The 22,094-nt window shown below is 38.8% G+C and overlaps 2 protein-coding genes, 1 non-coding gene and 1 pseudogene across 5 annotated transcripts; 1 reads left to right on the top strand and 3 right to left on the bottom strand.

Moving 5' to 3' along the window:
- Positions 1-422: 422 nt before the first annotated feature.
- LOC120121769 (zinc finger MYND domain-containing protein 15-like) lies at positions 423-19,060 on the bottom strand. Of its 3 annotated transcripts, XM_039141054.1 has the most exons (3): positions 19,050-19,060; positions 18,647-18,656; positions 423-2,595 (listed from the first exon to the last, which is right to left on the bottom strand). In XM_039141054.1, exon 3 carries the CDS (start codon positions 2,563-2,565, stop codon positions 667-669), a length of 1,899 nt encoding a protein of 632 aa, XP_038996985.1. In that variant the 5' UTR covers positions 2,566-2,595; positions 18,647-18,656; positions 19,050-19,060; the 3' UTR covers positions 423-666. The 3 variants fall into 3 exon arrangements, with proteins under 3 accessions (XP_038996985.1, XP_038996988.1, XP_038996986.1); XM_039141057.1 differs by lacking the exons at positions 18,647-18,656; positions 19,050-19,060 and adding an exon at positions 2,858-3,008 and having other exon boundaries at positions 423-2,533; XM_039141055.1 differs by lacking the exons at positions 18,647-18,656; positions 19,050-19,060 and having other exon boundaries at positions 423-2,448; positions 2,521-2,769.
- TRNAR-UCU lies at positions 13,921-13,993 on the bottom strand. Its single transcript has one exon. It is a non-coding gene; the product is annotated as a tRNA-Arg (tRNA).
- On the top strand, positions 14,115-16,557 carry LOC120121770 (UPF0051 protein ABCI8, chloroplastic-like). The gene is made up of 2 exons (XM_039141058.1): positions 14,115-15,647; positions 16,191-16,557. Exons 1-2 carry the CDS (start codon positions 14,208-14,210, stop codon positions 16,407-16,409), a joined length of 1,659 nt encoding a protein of 552 aa, XP_038996989.1. The 5' UTR covers positions 14,115-14,207; the 3' UTR covers positions 16,410-16,557.
- Positions 19,061-19,191: 131 nt separating the features above from the next.
- LOC120121764 lies at positions 19,192-21,456 on the bottom strand (annotated as a pseudogene).
- Positions 21,457-22,094: the final 638 nt, after the last annotated feature.

The raw sequence follows: 22,094 nt of genomic DNA, 5'->3' as shown, positions 1-22,094 counted from the left end.
AATTGGGACCTTATTGGATATCCAAAGTTTCAAACTTTACGGAACGTAATTAAGATCTTGAGAGAATTGGATATTGGATTGGACGAATCTCAACTTTTAATTGTGATGTCCTGGGATTTTCATACTCAGTTATTGAAGCATGCAAGCCCATGTTAGCATTAGGATAGGATATTATCCGTGTATAAAATTGAGTAATTGATCCTATTCATATTGTAGGATGAGAAAGGAGTTAAAACATATATGAAAACGACAATTCTTTAATAGACAGATGCTCTAAGAAGAGTTTTATTACTGCGGTAAAAAGATACAAAAATTGTTAATCACATTGAAACCAGGAAACTGTGTCCAACAATAGTAATGAAATGTGCCAACAAGGCAAAACCTAAGCAGAATAATATCCGGTACTTTCACAGTCAGAGGGAGAACATAAAACTCGCGTACAAGCATTGGTTGTTTTTTTAATCAGAAATGACGGAATAACAATGAAGTTTACATCAACTAGTTGGTAATTCAACTCAATTACATTTAGATTTTCATTCCCACATTGACTCTCAGGCAATACCTGTGATCAGTAGGTAAAACAATCAAGAGCATACAATATATGTTTCAAGAATAAAATCATGACAAACTTTAGGTTCTAACTTCCGCTAGTTCCTGAAACTTGAGTCATGTGTTTACCCCCAGCACAAATCCATTGCTGTAAGAAGGAAGATTGGTGGAAGAATTGTGATTCTTCACCGGAGATCGGAAGGGATTTGGTGCCACAGGGTGGGTGATATGTAGTCCAGCACCACGGAGAACCTGTTTAGCATTTGCACACAAAATTTCTGACTGCTCGGTAAAGAAAGCAGGGACTCCGATGGCTTTAATCAAATCAAGAGCACCACCCCAATTGGAGTACCTATCCAATGCACAGTTCAGTGCAACTATAACATGGGGTGAAGGCAAGTAGGTGGCTTCTTCCTGATAAACACCCCTGACTAGATTCACCCTAACTCTGCTGCTAATTCCTGATGTTGTACCTGACAAGCTCGTTGGAACTTCAGGTCCAACCATAACTATTTGTATATTTCCCAACCCGTTTAATAAGTGACTGATCTCAGCAAATGCAGGCATCCAATCCATCTCTCCTTCTGGCCCCAGGTAGTGAAGAATCACCTCCTTTCCTTTTAGTAAAAGATTCTTTGAATTAATACTGAGAGCTGTCAATATATAATATACTGTCAAAGGGTGGGAAAGGATATCAGCAACAGGACTCGACAATGGCAGAGATCGAAGGTTATAGTACTCGGACCAACCAGAGAGCAGGATAGGGCTGGAGATCCCATCTCGTAATTGATTGCGAAAGGGTAAATCACCAGGGTATTCTTCCTCATCTAACCCACCCCAGGAATCCCATAGCCCACCTTTAACTGGAAGGAGACCGAAAGGGCAGTGTGAATAACAATTGCACTTCCTTCTCCACATCCCTTTCTGATGGATACCTAATGATTCAAGCCATTTACAAGGTTGGTCAGCCAAGCAAGGGAACATGAAAATTTTCATTACAAGCTCTTCTTCCCTTTCCATCATAGCTTTGTACAGACCACACATGCTTTTATGTGATTCCTTCCAGTGCTGCTTTTGGCAGAGAGAAGTACAGTAGACCACTGCTCGACATCGCCCGCAGCTGAGAGACTGTTCTCCATGAACTTCTTTCTCACACATTGCACAGGACCTTGAGCTGGAATTTGAGTTTACTCTAATATCCATGAAGGTGGCATCATCTGGTGGCTCTGCATACTTGGTTGGCGTTGAGCTGGCTGTTGAACTTGTCTTTTCTTCATATGCCTGACCAGGCGGATGAGAGATTGTAACAGCAACAAGTTCATGACCTTTAGCCATTTCTGGAGGCCACTGAATGTCAACTGTTTCAATAAAGGGGTCGAAACGTATCAACCTTGTCCAGTTTGAACCACCTTCTTTATCTGCCTGAAGCAATGGGTGCACCAGGGAAATGGCTCTCATGAATGCGTAGACGAACTTTAGTTCTTCCAGGGTAGGATTCCTAAACTGAAGCTCGCCTGAAGATGTGCAGCGTGTCACATCAATAACAGGAAACCGATCGTTCCCAGATGCTTCCAGTGACAATGACTTGATCATTTTGCGGTTGGAAGGAAACATTAACTTCTCAATCTCATATGTAACCCTCAAAAGCTCAACATTCGGGACTTTAATTGTCTCCCTTGAGCCTGTCATCTTCTTAGCATCATTTTCAGATCTGAACATATAAAACCCGATATCCCCACCATCTCCTCCAATGAACTGGGAACAAGGAAAAGGCTGTTTTTTCCCAGACCAATCTGATTCTTTCCCGACTCGGATACCAAACAGATGTCCAGGGCGCAATCTCCTCCAAGGTTCAGTTCTATATAGGGCTGCAGAGGCTTTAAATAGGGGCTTTATAAAATTAGAAGAAATGCCTTCCACCTTCATAAGGCATGTCCCAGATCCAGGACCGAGGCCGGGACCAGAACCAAATTGCTCCTGGAATCTATCAAACAGGTTCTTTAAATGTAAATCCATACGGACCCTAGTATGAAATCTAGCAAAATCCTCGATGAATTAGAGAACGAGAGAGAAGACAACAATTCCAATTACAGCGAGGAAACCAATAAAAATCTATCAAAACTCAAAAGATTTCATAAGCAATCACTTTAAACCCAGAATTTTGTCCAAGAAATAAACTCTAAATTCAGTAACGAGCAGGTAATCCACCAAGTAATTGCTGATTACCAGGCAAAATGAAGAGTTGAAGGCAAGAATAGAAACCAGTAAATTACCTCTATTTGGAAGACTAAAGGTTAAAATTCCATACCATGACTTAGTTGCAATTTAGAATTCTCCCTCAACATTCAGATTCAAAAGAGTGAAATAGCTTTCTAGATCCGTTGGCTTTCACTTTCAGACTGTAGAGTCTAGAGCAAGTACACCGCATACTTATAAGACCGAAACGGAAACTGATTTGTGACAAAAAAGTTGATGTAAAAAAATCCAAATTAGCCCCAATTTTATTTGAATATACCTTAAATTCCATATTTTATATTCCCGGACTACTGTGATATGAATCATAAAAAATAGCGGAGGAAATGAGATAATATATGTAATTTTTGTTTAGATAATTAAAATTAATTAGGAAAACAAAAGGTTCAATGACTTTTTGCCCTATTTTTTTTAAAATAAGTCATCATACCGAGAATAATATTTAGTTAAAATTGTTCAAATAATTTTTTAATTACACATTTTGAATCTTCAATGAAAGGGCTATATTACAGTTATTGTTCAAATAATTAATTTTAATTATCTAAACAAAATGTTACAATATAGATCCTTAATTACACATTTTGAATCTTCAATGAAAGGGCTATATTACAATATAACCGAGAATAATATTTAGTTAAAATTGTTCAAACAAAAGGTTCAAAGATGCTGGCAAAGTAGCGGTAAATATTGCAGACACCTCTACATTAATATTTGGTCCTTTCATCAGCTTGGCTTGGACACTTCAAATCATATATCATCATCACGAAACAATTCCTCGGGCTTAAGATTAGAATATACAACCCTGTCTTCAACTTGAGGCTTCAGATTTACTTTCTCAGATGCTAGCAAAGTAGCAGTAAATGTTGCAGACACTGGCTCATATGCATTAAGTACCTATACGTTAATATTTGGTCCTATCATTCTGCACTCAAGGATCTAAGATTTGTTCTTGCAGGACCTTTTTCCCCGGGGGAAGACCTTTTACAGGACCTTGTTCTGGAAGGTTAGGTGCATCATTTTTACGCTCAACAGACTTCTCACTTTTCCTTGATGAAGAACTCACAACATGGGCATGATCCTGTGCATTTTCAGATGGGATAGAAATCTTTTTTCTTTCGTACATCTTAGCATCTGGAGCTACATCATTTTCAGCAGTAACTGGAGTGAGTCATCATGGTATAAATACAAGCCCTCTAAGGTGCGTGTTGGTATCACCCACCTTAACACTAATAAGATATCCAACATAAAAATAACCTTCAATGACACCAGAAACAATCTGTCCTACCATGTCATTAGTGTTGGGAAATAAAACAAGTACGAGTAATTTCCCTATAACCAGATTAGTGAGAAATCAAAATAAAAAACGAAAAAATAATACCCGAAATTGATAACGAAATTCAGCCAATTTTTGTTTACGTCTCCAAACTACTGCAGATCTTTTGCTAAGAGAGAAAATTTACAGGTGTTTACAAAACACTCACTACTCATAAGAAAGCTCTCTAGTATTGGGAGAAATAAATGATTTGTGATTTTGGGTTGATTTTAAAGCTAAATGGGATATGGTATTTATAGTTGAAGCTTAGGGACTAATCTTATAAATACTCTAAAGTGTACATTGGCTAAAAATGTAATTAACCCAAAAAACATTTTAATTAAAAATTAGGTCACCAAATTCGGTGCCCCCCCTTTTTGACATTTTCTTCCAACAATCTCCCACTTGAATAGGGATGGCAAAAAAACCCGAACCCGACGGGGAAAATCGAAAACCGAATTAAACGGGTCGAGTTCGGGGATGATAAACGGGGACGGGTTTGGTAATCTCCGCCCCGATTACCCGCCCCGATACCTGACCCGATAAATATTAAAAATAATTATTTATATATATATATATATATATATATATATATATATAAAATATTAATAAATTTAATTTAAATAAAAAATATATATTTAATTTAAATATATATATATATATACCCGGCCCGATTCTCGGCCCAATACCGACCCAATACCCGACCCAATACCCGGCCCAATACCCGTTTAAATAACCGTTTATGCTAAACGGGGATACCCGTTTCCCCGCGATTTTCCCCGATTACCCGACGGGGATCTCCGTTTAAATCCCCGTGGTTTTTTAAACGGGGACGGGTACCGATTTTTTAAACAGGGACGGGGGGACCAATACCCGGCCCGTTGCCATCCCTACACTTGAAGACTGATTTTAATCCGTCTTCACACCTCGATCAATGCAACAACATTTCTAGTCTTGTTATTCTAGCATGTCAACTGAAACTGAATACAACTTCAGTTTGTCTGTGGTCACCGTCTTTGTCATCATGTCTGTCGGATTTTGAGCTCCACTAATCTTTTCAAGTTTCAAAATCCCATCTTCCAGAAGAGACCGGATAAATGATATCGCAATTGTATGTGCTTCGTTCTGGAATGAAAAGACGGATTCTTTGCTAGATGGATAGCACTTTGACTATCGCAATACAAGACATTGTTTTCTTGTTTCTTGCCTAACTCTTCCAAGAAACTTTGGAGCTAAACCATCTCCTTACTGGCTTCCGTAACAGTGACATATTCTCCTTCAGTTGTGGAGAGAGCAACTATATTCCCAGCTCACTGCAGTTCCTCCTAGAGTATAGATATACCTTGTAGTGCTTCTTCTGATGTCGACATTTCTGGCTAAGTCAGCATCTACATAGCCTGTCAGTATCGTATCTCCACCTTTGAAACAAAGTGCTTTGTTTGTGGTACCCCGCAGATATCTGAGGATCCATTTGACTGCTTCTCAGTGTACCTTGCCCGGATTATTCATGTACATGCTAACAGCTCCCACTGCATGAGCAATATCTGGTATGATACAAAACATGGCATACATCAGACTTCCAGTTGCTGAGGCTTACGACACCTTCACCATGTGTGTACGTTCTTTCTTCATTTTTTGTGACTGTTCTTTGGAGAGTCTAAAATGAACACCAAAAGGTGTACTTACTGGTTTAGCATCTTGCATGTTGAACCTGGAGAATATTTTGTTGATGTACTCAGCCTGTGACAACATCAAAGTCTCCGACTTTGTGTCTCTCTTGATCCTCATCCCAAGAATCTGCTTTGCAGCCCAGATCTTTCATTGCAAACTGCTTCGACAATTTTTATTTCAAGTTTATAATCTCTTGCATGTCTGATCCTGCAACGAGCATGTCATCAACGTACAAAAATAAAATAATGAAGCTGTTGTCGAACCTCTTGATGTAGCAACAATGATCTGCTTGGCATCTGGTAAAACCACTGCTACTCATGAAGCTATCGAACTTCTTGTACCACTGTCTAGGAGCTTGTTGTAAACCATACAAGCTCTTCTTCAACCTGCATACCAGGTTTTTGTTGCTTGCCTCTATGAAGCCTTCTGGCTGCCTCATATAGATTTGTTCCTCCAAATCACCATGAAGGAAAATTGTATTTACATCTAACTGCTCAAGATGTAAATTCTCTGCAGCTACAATTTTCAACACCAGTCCGATTGTAGACAGTTTTACGACTGGAGATAAAATTTCATTCTAGTCAATACCTTCCTTTTACTGAAAGCCTTTGACAACCAATCTTGTTTTGTAGCGTTTGCTCCCATCATGCTCTTCTTTGATCCTGTAAATCCACTTGTTATGAAGCGCTTTCTTGCCTGGTGGTAATTTAGCTAATTCCCATATCTGATTTGACATAAGCGAGTCCATCTCATCTTTCATGGAAGACTCCCACTTGACTGAATCCTCCACTTGCATTGCTTCATCATAGCACTATGGTTCACCATTGTCAGTCAGCAACAAGTAGTGCAAAGAAGGAGAATACCGCTGGGTTGGTTTAGGAATTCTAGAGGAGCGTCTTAGTTCCGATGTGCCTGGTTCTTCTTGAACTGCTTCAGGACTGATTTGAACTGCTTCAGGACTGATTTGAGCATCATTTCCAGAAATCTCCTCGAACTCGTCAAATTCCTTTGTTTCAGCTTCGGTATTGGAGCTGCTTGATTCTACAGTTGAAAGGTTTATCTCTTTCTTGCTCCAAACTTCCTCTGGTATTCTGCAGAGTCTATGTGTGCATAAGAAATACAACCAAACACTCTTAAAAGTGAAAGGTTTATTTCTTTCTTGCTCCAAACTTCATCTGGTATTCTGCCATCCAAAAGAACTGAAGGCCCACGGTTGATCAGGTAAGCTGCAGTGTTGATAGCTTCAGCCCATAGAAATTTGGGTAATCCGACGTGTATCCTCATGCTTCTGGCACGTTCATTCAGAGTTCTGTTCATGCGCTCTGCTACGCCATTCTGATGCGGTGTCATGGGAATTGTTGTCTCCATCTTGATCTGTTTGCGTAGAAATCTCTGAATATCCTATTTCTGTACTCTTCTTCATTGTCAGACCTTAACCGCTTGACTTTCAAACTAGTCTCATTTTCCACCATGGCCTTCCATTTTCTGAAGGTATCAAAGACTTCTGATTTCTTCTTTAGAAAATAAACCCACACATTCCTTGTAGAATCATCGATGAAGGTGACATAATATAATGAGCCTGTAAGAGATGGAACTGGAGATGGTCCCCATACATCAATATGAACCAACTCTAACTTTTCAGCCTTGGGTATCTTACCAATCTTTGCAAATCTGACTCTCTTTTGTTTGTCAAAGATGCAATTCTCACATAGTCCGACATCTACATTCTTTAGATTCGACAGCTTCCCTTTTGACAAAAGTGTCTTCATCCCTTTCTCGCTCATATGACCAAGCCTTTGGTGCCATAGGTTTGATTTTGCATCAGCATCTGCTGCAACAATGATATTCTCTAAGTTTGAGGTTACATAGAGAGTACCAGTCTTCTTACCACGAGCAATGACAAGAGCTCATTTGGTAATCTTCCATTCACAGACTAAAAACAACAACAAAACCCTATTCTCATATGTAATGGGGTAAGGGAGAGGTAGTGTAATAGGCTGCCCCCAACGTTAGGTTGAGAGCAGCTTCCGTGGAAGATCTCCGGCAATCAAGGAAATTAAAAATAAAGATAAAATACAATGCATGTATAAATAAATAAATATATAGTTGAACAGTCTTCATATGCAGTCTTCATATGCGCGTATGTAATGGGAAGTAATCCCTACGTAATAATCTCTGCATATAAACAGAAATATAAGTCCCGGCTAAATTTAAAAAGAGGAAACATGAAGGGAATGAATACACAGTAGTCAACGATAACGAGCTACTAGAAGGAATAAAGTCAAATGGGTTACCATCTAAACTAAGGCAACACTACTCCGCTACTCTAGTTCTGGGCCTTAATAGATTCCAATGACAGAAACGTATAGAAGTAGAAGTCATGGAAATTACTACAGATGCATTAAAAAGAAGACAAAGATGCTACACCCTATGGTTGTGAACCACACTACTTGGCTACCCTGGTCTTAAGTCTCCATACTTTCCTGTCAGAGGTCATGTCCTCGGTAAGTGCTAAATCCTTCAAATCAGATCTCAAGCATTCTACCCACTTCCTCTTTGGTCGTCATCTCCTTCTGGAACCATCGACTGTAATTGACTCTACCCTCCTGACCACATCCGACGGTTGTCGCCTAAGGACATGCCCAAACCACCGTAGTCTTCACTCCCTCAATTTTTCGGATACAGGCACCACCCCCAAGGGTATCCTAATTGCAGAGTTTGGTGTCATGTCCCACAGAGTCTTACCACATGTCCAATGAAGCATTCTCATTTCTGCGGCCTTCATTCTCCTTACGTGATCTTTCTTGATTGCCCAACATTCTGATCCATACATCAACACTGGTCTTATTACCATTCTATAAAATTTTCCCTTAAGTTTTAGAGGCACCTTCTTGTCACACAAAACTCTAGTAGCAGCCCTCTACTTTAGCCATTCCGCCTTTATACGGTGTGTAACGTCATCATCTACACCCCTATTTTTATGTATCATAGACCCTAGGTACTTGAAACATTCCTTTGAGGGGAGAACGTGCCCATCGATGCATACTTCTACATCTTCATCGTTTTGGTTCCCACTGAAATTTGAACATAAATACTCTGTCTTTTCAATATTGATCCTTAAACTTTTTTCTTCCAAAGCAGTCTTCCAGGTAGCCAGTCTACTATTCAGCTCATTTTTTTGTTTCAGCAACTAGGACAATGTCGTCAGCGAAAAGAATACACCATGGAACACCGTCTGGTGTCGCACAATAGATGTCATCCATAATCAAGGCGAAGATGTAAGGGCTAAGAGCCGACCCCTGGTGGAGTCCGATTTCCACCGGGAAAGCCTCGGTGTCGCCAACTGTAGTCCTGACGTATGTAGTAGATCTACAGTACATATCATGAATCGCTCGGATATAAGAAGTTGGGGTCTGTCTCTTTTCCAAGGTCTTCCAGATCGTATCTCGGGGTACGCTATCATACGCCTTCTCAAGGTCAATGAACGCCATGTGAAGATCTTTATTCTTTTCCCTATATTTCTGCATAAGTCGTCGAAGTAGATAAATCGCCTCCATAGTAGACCTGTCTGGCATAAAACCAAATTGGTTTTTCGAAACCCTAGTAACTTGTCTCAACCTAGCCTCTATCACTCTTTCCCATAGCTTCATGGTATAACTGAGTAGTTTAATACCTCTTTAGTTACCACAACATTGAGGATCTTCTTTATTCTTATATATTGGTATCACCGTAGACTCTCTCCGCTCCACTGGCATCTTGCAGTCTCTAAAATAATATTAAAGATGTTGGTCAATCACTTAACTCTCTCTTCTCCTAGGGTCAACCACACAGTGATAGGAATTTGATCTGGACCGACAGCTTTGTCCATCCCCATCTTTCTAAGGGTCATTTTGACTTTCTCAATTTCAATCCTACTTGTAGGACAATCATTGGCCGTAGTATAATGGTCGGCTGACCCATCAATGTTACTATCTCTACAGGGAGAGACACCGTTATTAAATAAGCCCAAGAAGTAACTACCCCAAATCCTATTAATATTATGATATTTCACTAAAAGAACACCATTGTTATCCTTAATAAACCTAATACTACCTAGATCCTTTTTCCTATTCTCCTCGGATTTTGCAAGCCTGAAGATGTCGCTTTGTCCTTCCTTTGTGTCTAATCTATTGTACATTTCCTCGTATGCCTTATCCTTTGCTTTAGCCACTATTTTCTTTGTTTCCCGCTTTGCCTCCTTGTATCTTTGTTTAACTCTCGATCTTTCTTCGTCGTCATTGCATTGTAGCAACTCCTTGAAGCAAGTTTGCTTAGTCTTCACCTTTGTTTGGACTTTGTCGTTCCACCACCACGATTCTTTATGTTCCCTGACCTTCCCTGTCGACAACCAATGGTGTTTTTGTCCACCTCTCGGATTGAATTTGTCATATTTTTCCATAACATATCTGCATTATTTGAGTTTGTAGTTCCAAAACCTGTATGAGACAAAACCTTACTCCTAAAGTCATCAGTTGTCGCTCCATGTAAGTTATTCCAAAGGATCCTAGGTTTACCTAGTTTAGCCCTCCTAAGAGTGCTTTGCCTGTGGCATACGCGGAACACCAAAACCAACAATCTGTGTTGTGATGCACATGCCTCTTCAGGGAACACCTTACAGCCTGAAAAGGTTATGTTATATCCTTCTCCATCAAGTTGTCCTACAGAAATCAAATTTCTTTTGAGGCTAGAAATATGTCTCACTCCTGTCAGCTTCCAGGTGGTCTGGTTTGGCAGCTTTAGTCGGATGTCTCTTTTTACAACGATCTTCAAGGTTTCATCATCAGCTAGATGAACCTTCCCAAAATCACCACTGACATAGTTCTCTATGATTTCTTGGCATAAGGTGGAGTGGAAAGATGACCCTGAATCCAAGATCTACTATTCAATCGGACTGTTGACGCATAGAATCATGGTTGTTTCCTCTGTCACGTTGGCAGATTCATGTGCGCCGATATTTTTCTTCGATGCTCGGCAATTTCTTTTAAAGTGACTCTTCTTGCCGTAGTTATAACAGGTAAAATCTTTCTTTCATGTTCTTGATTTTCCCGTTCTGGATTTGGATTTGCCACAATTTGAATTTCTTTCTGAATTTCTCCCTCTGAACTCCGTGTGCAAGGCTGAGGAGGTTGATGATTCACCCGATTCTCTCCGTACCAGATCCCGAAGATCGTCAAATTTCAATTTGTTGTTTCCCGACGAGCTGCTGACTACTGTAACAGTAGCATTCCAACTGTCTGGTAGAGATGATAAGAGAATTAAAGCTCGAACTTCATCATCGAACTCAATTTCCACATAACTCAATTGGGTTGTAATTATATTGAGTTCATTTAGGTGTTGAGCCACTGATGCTCATTCTGTCATCCGCAAATTGAATAATCGCCTCATCAAATGAACTTTGTTTGAAGCCGATGGCTTCTTATACATACTGGAGAGAGCCGCCACAAGACCCGTCATGGTCTTTTACTTTACTATGTTGAAAGCAACATTGCAGAATAACGTCAGTCGGATAACTCCGAGGGCTTGTCTGTCGAGAAGAGCTCAGTTTTCATTCTTCATGCCCTCTGGTTTCTTTCCGGAGAGAGGTTGTTATAGATTTTTCTGGCACAGAAAATCTTCAATCTGTATATTCCAAAAGTCAAAGTCCGCACCATCGCTCCCACTCGAATATGGCTTCTTTGGATCTTTTCTGACAATTTCCACGAACCGTCGTGTATTTGAACACCTCCGTCGATAAATTCGTATCGCCGACAAAATTTTTACTATTAACAAAATTCACTATTAATGTGAATAGTAATAAATAGTAACATCGCAAAAAATTGACAAAATTCACAACCAAAAGCTATGATTACCAGCTTTTGGGAAATAAAACAAGTACGAGTAATTTCCCTATAACCAGATTAGTGAGAATATGAAATAAAAAACGAAAAAATAATACCCGAAATTGATAACGGAGTTCAGCCAATTTTTGCTTACGTCTCCGGACTGCTGCAGATGTTTTGCTAAGAGAGAAAATTTAGAGGTGTTTACAAAACACTCACTACTCACAAGCTCTCTAGTATTGAGAGAAAGAAATGATTTGTGATTTTGAGATGATTTTTAAGCTAAATGGGTTAGGGTATTTATAGTTGAAGCTTAGAGACCAATCTTGTAAATACCCTAAAGTGTGCAGTGGCTAAAAATACAATTAACCCAAAAATATTTTAATTAAAAAATTGGTGCCCCCATTATTGAAAACTCGTGCCCCCAATTTCTGAAAAAATACAGCCCCTTTTTGACTTTTTCTTCCAACAATTAGAGGTAGGGTCACTAGTTCCCACACTCTGCTCGTTTCTGAGATTCTCATATGGATGTGTCAAAGGTGTGTTGTCCCCTTGAATACTACTATCCTTGCGTGGACGCCCACGTCTCCGCTTCACAGGGGGATATGCTGTCCGAGATAAACTTGCTCCTCGACTCTGGTTACTCATCCTCCACAATTGGATGCACAACCTCCTTTATACAATCTTATTACGAATCCTTTTACAATAATCTTCCTGAACTTACCTGCAGTCACCAAGGGTATTTAAAACCTTTGTCATCAATACGCCAACACAAGAATTGAGTACACTGGGAAAATGGTGCGAAACATAGTTAATCAAGACTAGTACTACTTCTTTTGCCATGCTAGTAAATCGTATTTCACAAGAATCAAATATGCCAAACTAAGCATTAAGAAATCCTCTCGATTATTATAAACATAAAGATCGCCTATTTGGTGCAATAGCTTAAGTGTTCTCTTGGAGTAGGCCCAGATTTTGACCTAAAATTTTGATTTTAATAAGCATATCAAGAAGGTGATCTATGTAATTGGTAGATTCAAGAACAAGCCAGATGGATACAAATTCAAACATGACAAGTCATTGTGATATCATAGATAGACGCTTCCCAAAGTTTGGGCACCGACACAGATGATAAATTTACAAAGTACTTCAAGATTCTCTTTATGTTTAAGATGTTGATGAGTTCTGAGCTTAAAAGACAACTAGCCTTTTTAGTTATGGGATAAAATCAAAATATAGACATTATCTGTGAAGGATGTCTAGACTTCTAAGCATGACCAAGAAATTCTGGGACAGATTTGATGTCATGATGAACAACCAAAGTTCAAGCCATAGGTGTTGCTTGTTTGTCTATTTCTTTTAACATTTTGCCTACAGCAATTTACTGGTTGGCCTTATATGAATTGTACTGCCAAACAAAACCCCCATTTTTGGTCCATGATTTTGAAACAATTTCCAACATGAAATGATACTCAATAGAGCTACACCTTTATGTAAAAGAGAATACAGGGAAAATAGCAATAACGGGCCAATATGAAAGGGACAGTTCTAATACCTATGCATAACAAACATAACAAGCAAGAGACCATTCTATAAAACAACGCAGCGCAACTTATATTTTCGAAGAAGGCAGCCTTCCCTTTCTTCCCCCCCCCCCCCAACAGAACTATGTTGTTCTAGGATCAGAAAAACAACCCCAAATACGAGAAAAGTTTAACCCATAATCATAACCCAAATCAGCAAGAGTAAAAATGCAAGCACCCTTTTGAACACATTGCAAGTTACAACGGGTGCAAATAAAGAAGATAACAAAAGAACCATCTTCTTCACAGTATAAACAGGCAAATGAATCTTGCTAAGTTATGAACTCACACACAATCCCCCCAATATATATATTGCTCATTCCGTCAAAAAAGAGAAGAAAAAAACTCAGTGATCTGAACGCAATGATATAAGTAACACTATAGTTTCTAAATAGGAAAGGACGAGAAAATTGACGTACCTGCATTGTAGTTGTATGATAGATTCAAAACCACTGGAAAAATGGGTGGTGAATAATCAAGAAATCTGAATTTTTTTTTTAAATCGTAAAGCATTTGAGTGAACTTAAATCGATTTTTTTTGCTGATTTTCCTTTTCTTGATTTCTTTGGAGTGGCTGTTCAGTTCGTTGGGATATATAAAACTGTAATGCGAGCAAACGCAAAAAGTATAATTAATTGTATTTGGGCTATTCAGTGTGTTCTTCTCGTCTAAATTGTTAGTAGAAGATATCAAACACGCCTGGTGGGACTCGAACCCCCAATCGTCTGATTAGAAGTCAGAAGCCTTATCCATTAGGCCACAGGCGCCGGAATTGATTAACTGTAAATTAACTAGTAAAAATTGATGGGTCCTAAAATAATTTCGTGGTCTGTGTGTGCTGTCCACGATACCTTATCCTAGCCAAGAAAAAGTAGAAATTAGACTTCTAATTTCACACGTTTACTTTTGATTTCCTTTTATTTGTTGTTTTGTTTTATGGTGCTCTTTCTCTCTCTATCCTGAAACAACACAGCCGTAACCATGTCTTCCTTGCTAGCCAACGGCATCTCGGGCTTCTCAGCACGGCCTATCTCAGATTCAACCAAGACCCCTAGAGGGTTTTACCCAAAGCTCGATTTCGTCAAACCCATAACCTCAAAACCCCCAAACTCAAGGCTTACAAAGGTCAGAGCAGATGTTGGTTTCGATTCGCAAACCCTCACGTCCGATCCCAGCTCTTCATCAGGTAAGTCCTACGATGAGAAAATCCAGGAAATTCTTCGAAACCGTGATTATGATAAAAAATTTGGCTTCACTGTGGATATCGATTCGTTTGCGATACCCAAAGGGCTTTCTGAAGAGACGATTCGTTTAATTTCTTCTCTGAAGGAAGAACCTGATTGGATGGTGGAGTTTAGATTGAATGCTTATGAGAAATTTTTGAAAATGAAAGAACCCAAATGGTCTGATAATCGGTACCCGCCAATTAATTTCCAGGATATTTGTTATTACTCTGCGCCTAAAAAGAAGCCAAGTTTAAATAGCTTAGATGAGGCTGATCCTGAACTTCTAAAGTACTTTGATAGGTTGGGTGTGCCTTTGAATGAACGTAATCGATTGGCTAATGTTGCCGTTGATGCTGTTCTTGATAGTGTTTCAATTGCTACTACTCATAAGAAGACTTTAGAAAAGGCTGGGGTCATTTTTTGTTCGATCTCTGAGGCAATCAGGGAGTACCCTGATTTAGTTGGGAAATATTTGGGGAGAGTTGTGCCTAGTGACGATAACTACTATGCAGCTTTGAATACAGCTGTTTTTAGTGATGGGTCATTCTGTTATATTCCGAAGGATACGAAATGCCCGATGCCGATTTCGACTTATTTCCGGATTAATGCATTGGAGACCGGGCAGTTTGAGAGGACCTTGATTGTTGCTGATGAGGGAAGTTTTGTGGAGTATTTAGAAGGATGTACTGCGCCTTCTTATGATAGGAATCAGCTTCATGCTGCTGTTGTTGAGTTGTATTGTGCTGAGGGTGCAGAGATTAAATACTCCACTGTGCAGAACTGGTATGCAGGTGACGAGCTAGGAAAAGGTGGGATTTATAATTTTGTTACTAAGCGTGGACTTTGTGCTGGAGACCGATCGAAGATATCTTGGACGCAAGTGGAGACAGGGTCTGCCATAACTTGGAAGTACCCAAGTGTTGTTTTGGAGGGTGATGACACTGTGGGTGAATTTTACTCCGTGGCACTCACGAATAACTATCAGCAGGCTGACACAGGTACAAAAATGATACACAAGGGGAAGAATACAAGAAGTCGGATTATCTCGAAGGGTATTTCTGCTGGAAATTCAAGAAACTGTTATAGGGGACTGGTTCAGGTTCAATCGAAGGCTGAGAATGCTAAAAATTCCTCACAATGTGATTCGATGCTTATTGGTGATAATGCTGCTGCAAACACCTATCCTTACATTCAGGTGTGAATTTTTGATTTACTGGCAATTTTCTCTGATATTATGTTAAAATATTTGTGTCTGTACAAGTTTTTAGTACCACCTTTTTTATGATTATACATTTTGGGTAAGTGGGGTGACCCCCTTCTTTTATTTGCTTTCCTGTTTAGCCATGGTAATATACTGCTGCAGAACACAACCTGTTGGGTTGATATTTTGTCATACATGTGTTCTCCCGTCTGTCCAACTTCTTGTCATCTGTGTCCAACTGTCTATTACTCTTTGCTGAAACAGTGTTTACTCCCATACCGTGCGTGCTTCATAATCGTGTTTACCAAAAGGAGCTCCTTTATTTGACCCAAAGAAAGCAGTTGAATGCCAGTCAGGAGAGAGTTTTATTCTCATTCTTGTTTTGACGCGAATCTGCTTTTGATGTTTGTAATGTAATAGTTACTTCTTTTAAAATGGAATTACATTCCTATGCAAGACTCTCTGTTGTTATTTGTTGCATCAAGAAGTTTGGGGCTCCATTTTGTTGCTTATGATTTGATTGTTGTTATTGAACAGGTTAAGAATCCCTCAGCTCGTGTTGAGCATGAAGCCAGCACCTCGAAAATGGGTGAAGATCAGTTGTTTTACTTTCAGCAGAGGGGAATCGAGTATGAGAAGGCCATGGCTGCCATGATTTCTGGGTTTTGCCGTGACGTTTTCAATGAACTTCCTGATGAGTTCGGTGCTGAGGTTAACCAACTCATGAGTTTGAAGCTCGAGGGATCCGTGGGTTAAGCATGATGCAGCTTTTGGTCAATTGATGCCATGTTGGATGATTAAATAATTTTTTAAAATGAATTCAATAACGTTCAAGTTCTTAGGAGTCTTTTTATAAACTACTAGTTAGCTTAGATGTATTTTCCGTTTTCAAAGTGCTGTTTTGGACACTAAAAATATACATATTTCTCGAAATATGTATACCTGTGCATACTATATACTTGACCTGTTATACCCTTAAAAACTGTGTAATATACAATCTTAGAAGTCCGTTTTGTGTATTGCCGTGAAGAGGAAGTTTCTCTTGGTTTTCCAATCATGTTCTTTCAATGAGTTTGCTTTTTACACTGTCAGTGTAAGCTTATTATACGTTGGAGTTCCCCTGGTGGCTAGAAATCTTAGAAGCACGGACTGTGATGAACTTATTGAGAGAATAACCTGCAAACTAAGAACCTAGTCTGTTAAAAGTCTATCCTTTGCAGATAGGCTTCAGCTCTACAGAATTTTTGGTGTAAGATCTTTTTTTTTTTTGGCAAAGGTTATTAAGAAATAATTTATCTTCATTTTCAGTAACATACTTTGAGTCCAACTGTTTTATCTGCAATATACATTCCATCATTGGTAGAATGACTTGCAAAAAGGAAATGCCTTTTGATAGTATAATATGTGACAATAAACACTCACTTCACTTTTTTAATTAATAATTTTTGCTTATCAACGGGGCTGTGCCAATCGTGCCGGTGGAAATTTGGTCAGTTTTAGATTTGCTACCTTTGACTTTCATACTTCTCTTTTCGAATCTCTGGCCCAACTCAGCCAATACAACACCGAAATTCTGTCTTTGAGTTTTACTCCCATTTATGGTATGCTCTCAAAAGTCAAATCTCATCAATAGCTGGACCATATGCTCCAGCTTAAACCAGATATCCAGCCACGTGCTTCATTTCATATCCTTTCTTATACATGCAATTATGAAATTAAATATGAATAAGCGGAATTACCATATGATGAACTTGATCTTAGCTTGATTTACGAGAACATGGTAGATAATACTCTTTTTCAGTAATTATATTTACAAGAGGAAAGCGTACAAGTTCTAATTAGGTGGAAATGCCATGGATTCATTGAGAATATCACCCCCATTGGATTCTGTAATAAACTAGTGGCAATGGCATGGTGTTTCCTGAGCAAAGCAGATCAGTTTTCACACTACGAAAAGGCCAGCTAATTGGAAACATGTATCTCTCCATTATGATTGTTTTTATTTTATGAAATTAATATCGCTTCACATGTACAGCTTCATCACCATATGACTTCTTCAGTAGTTTTGATACATACATCCTCTCTATAAATATTGCTTCAATCTAAAGACTCATCTTGCTCTCTTTAACTCCCCTTTTGATAGTATAATTCCCCCCCCCCATAGAAGAAAAATGGCGATTCTGGGGAGATCAAATGGGTACTCAAAGGTGGATAAGGAAGACCCAGAGGAGTTAATTCATCGACGAGCTCAGTTCTTGATCTACAAAGTGATGGAGCAAGCAAAATGCAGAAGAAAACCATCGTTTATACGAATCAGATTGTGCAGGCTAAAGGTGAAGATTGGCAGGAGATTGAAGAAGCTAAGGAAGAGTGTGTCGGTTAGTATTTCGGCAGCAAGAATCGGTGTTTACAAGCAGGTTATGAATCAGTTGAAGACATGACCACGCTTGTTTAGCAGTGGTAGACACCATGGAACCATTGCCACCCTTCCTCGTCCTTTGTTCACTTGAAAAACATACGTTGCAATTAGATATACATTCTCTTTGTTGAGATATAAGAATGATTTGTGTTTTCTTCTTTTTGAAATAACAAGTTCTTTTTTTAATTTATTATTCTCATTGTCCTTTCATATATTGGCATTTCCAGCACCTATGTTTTGGTTTGCTGGTTAATTTGCATCTTATAGATTTCTTTTTTTCCCTTATGAACTCCTAAGGAAGGTGAGGGTTATGAGATTGTGGTCCTCACTCCAGCAAGGTGCATAAAAATGATAAAGATCCAAAAGCAATTAGCTGAGATTTGAGACAATCTACTCACATGGGTTTCAACTTTCAGCATTTTTCTTATTTACTGAAATGTTGGCCATAAAGCCAGCAGGCACATTCAAGCCTTTGAAAATTGTTGGTACCTGTGAGTGCTCCAAAGATCTACAAATCAGACAATTTCCCCTATTTTTTCCATCTGCCGGACTGTCTGATCAATTACACCTTAACTATTTATTGGCTCGATGGCGGTGCCCAATTGGCTTGTGGTCAACCCAACCACACCTACACGGCCTAATTAATGCTAAAAAAAAAGTACTGTTTTTTTAGCTATTTCGGTTCTCGAATAGCTCATTGGAATCTGGTATTCTACGATTCTATGAATATACATTCAAACTAGTAATAATAAAAGTGTAAAATAATTAGTCTTTAAATTATTATCGTTTTATTATTCAATTATTTGATTTTTCATTCAGTTTCGGCATTCTCATTTTTTTTATAATTTATTGATTATTTTCCATGTTTTTTCCTTATTATTCTTCTTTTTCCCATCAAATATTTTTCTTTATCAATTTCTTTTGTACTTAATAATATTGTTTATCGTAAACAATATTTAGAGTACATGGTTAAAAACTCTTAGTTAACATATTTTCTCTCTTAGGTTATGGGTTCAATATCCGGTTGGACTTAGGAACTACTCTCCTCCACTAAATAGGAATTGTTTAAAAACAAATATTACCTATTATCGATTAATTAATTAAGACTTCAAATTATAAACAAAAATGATAGTAGGTTACCAGCAAAGCTTAATGATACCTTCAACAATCAGTTCTTAAGAAGAGGCTGCTTCTTGTCTTCCCATATGTCTAGCCGCCTTCTGGCAATCTCCACCTGAAATTTCGGTATGTGGTTTATCAATTCATAGGACATAAACTTTAAACAAATTTAGACGGTCGGATGTTTCGAAGAGACTTGCCTCTTTGTTCCAATCTGTTGTGAATGTCACCCATAATAAAATGAGGGTTTGCATCAATGTTCCTCCTATCATCCCGGACCATATTCCCTGCTCAAAGATAGGGAAAAACATTATTTATTTACCAATATGTTATAATGGAATCAAATGCCTCGGACTTTACCTTTGCACCGAGGTTGTACTTAAAGCCCAGAACACAGCCCAATGGAATCCCAACAACGTAATAGCATCCCACGTTTACATATGCTACAAATGCTTGCCATCCGCATCCAACAGCCACCCCTGCATCAATCAGATTTCGTTTCATTTTTACAAACTTGGAACCTCAAACCTGGTGGCTGAAAATTTTCTTACCAGACAAGACTGGTTGAATCCCATTAAGAATAAGAGTGACAGCCAAGAATGGGCATAGCTCCGAGACTGCATTCGCCACCGTCTCGCCCTCGGTAAATGCATAGCTTATAACGTCTCGTAGAGCCAAAACAATGATAGCTTCCACAACAGCAATGATGAAGGAAATCAAAGTCACAACGGCAACCGTGAATGCTGCCGACTTGGGATGTTCCGCTCCCAGCTCGTTGCTGACCCTAACACTGTTTTAACGGAAACAGAAACAATTGCAGGATTTGAGCTTAAATTACCTGATTGAATTCAAAGGGTGTACTTTATTTTGGGTGCTTTATGGATTAAAAATGACGAACCTTGCAGCTGCGTTGAACCCAACTGAAATCATGAACATCAAACCAGATATAGACGTGCTGCACCCATAGCAAATGATCAAATTAAACCTATAGACGTGCTGCGTTTCCCGACGTAATCAATTTCATGGAATTCAGCGCGACAGGATATAATTATATAATCCTTTGGCAGTGAAAATGGAGATATCGACCTCATTGTTAAGTGAATTTTTTAGACGACGAAGAATAATAGGATGAATGGATGATCACTTTAAAATATCCCACGTATATTACCAAATAGAAAGGGAGTCCAATGCAAGCTCGGGATTCTTCAGCAAACCAGCGACCAAAACAAGTATCTGAAAGTACCAAGTCTCCAAGCACAGCATAACGGCCGAAGCAGAAGATAGTTTCAAGAAGTCCCAAAGCCCAGAAAACGCCTGCAAACTCAACCCAGACCATGTAAGCTTACACTTGTCACTCATCTTGATGTACACCGCCTGGGCCACCATGACAAGCTGAGCACCAGAGATGCACCTATCAAACCCATACCAATCTTGTATACTGCCAACCAACTTAGCAGAAGGTGCACCACAAGCGTGGCGGCTGATATGCATGCACTGGGATTCACAATGCTTTGAGATTGAAGAAACTTTTGTATTGGGAAGTTCACAGCGTAAGCAAAGATTTGTGGGATCAAACCATAGACAAAAACAGCAGCTGCAGATGCAACTTCCGGCGGTTCGCCTAGTAAGATCAAGATTGGCTTGGAAAACACATAGGCCAACATCAATGGGACCCCTGTTAAAGTAAGGACAATGGTTGATCTCTGAAGGTAAACCCCTAACATGCCGTATCTAAGTGCCCCATAAGCCTGTCCGCATAGAGTCTCCACAGCACTCCCCATTCCTAGCTGCAAAACGTTAGTTACCCCTAGCCTAGTTAGATAAATAAACTCATAAAGTGATCGTTGAATGTCTCGAATATTAAAAAGAATCAAGTATGTTAAGTGTCAGTACCATGAGGCCATAAGCAAGGAGTTGGATTCCGCTGTTGCCAAGAGAGGCAGCGGCGAGCTCGAGATTGCCTAGATGACCACAAAAGACACGAGTGGATAAGGACATGGCGTTATTGATTAAATAAACAAAGACCGCCGGTGCCGCTAGGCGGAAAAGGAGCTTCATTTCAATCAACAAGGCAAATCGGAGACGCCTGAAGAAAGGCAGCTCCGGGTCTGACAAAACATTCTCAAGCCTAGAGTCCACTTCATGGCCATGACCAGTTCCAGATGACCCGTGTGAGGGTGGCTGGTGATTATCATCATCAGGCACGGAGTTATTCAAGATTTGTTGATTAAGCTGCTGTTCGGAATCCATGGTTTTTCGTAGCAGTTCTAGGCAATGGTGGGTTGTATTCAGAGAAAATATTTATTGATCTTAAAGGAAATAGTAAGGTTTTATCTGCATTTAGGTGATGGATAATCGATGCCAGTGGCCATTGTCAGGATTCTTTCTTAATCGATTTATGGCTGAATGAATGAATATTAATGAGATTAGAATACTTTCCAAAAACCTATGCCGTTTTCTTCTACCACCATGTTACTACTATACAATATATGGTTGATTGGTATGTTTTTTAAATTAAAACTTGAAGCTGTAAAAACTTTATTAATTACTACAACTTTTATACTGTCGCATATAATTTATTTTTTATAATTTAATCTTATTAATTACTAATGGGATGGGTGAATATGTAGGCGAGTGGATTTGTACATATATATAATTTATTATTATAATTGATTGAATTTAATTTAATTAGTATTTTTGTTGATACATTATATTAAAAAAAATATAGAATCAAACATATTTAGATGTTCAATACGTATAATCTATAGATAAAAAATGATTTGTCTAGTACACACATTTTATAAAAAAAACTAATTATTACATTAAATAATTAAATAATTATAAAAATTAATTAATATGAAAAAAATAGCAATCACAGTTAGTCAGTTGATCAATTTGCTCAT

Source organism: Hibiscus syriacus, unplaced genomic scaffold, assembly GCF_006381635.1.
Source record: "Hibiscus syriacus cultivar Baekdansim isolate YM2019G1 unplaced genomic scaffold, ASM638163v2 tig00110383_pilon, whole genome shotgun sequence".
In the NCBI taxonomy this organism is placed as follows: domain Eukaryota; kingdom Viridiplantae; phylum Streptophyta; class Magnoliopsida; order Malvales; family Malvaceae; genus Hibiscus; species Hibiscus syriacus.
Note: the sequence above shows the minus strand (reverse complement) of the source record. Positions and strands in the feature narration are given on the sequence as shown.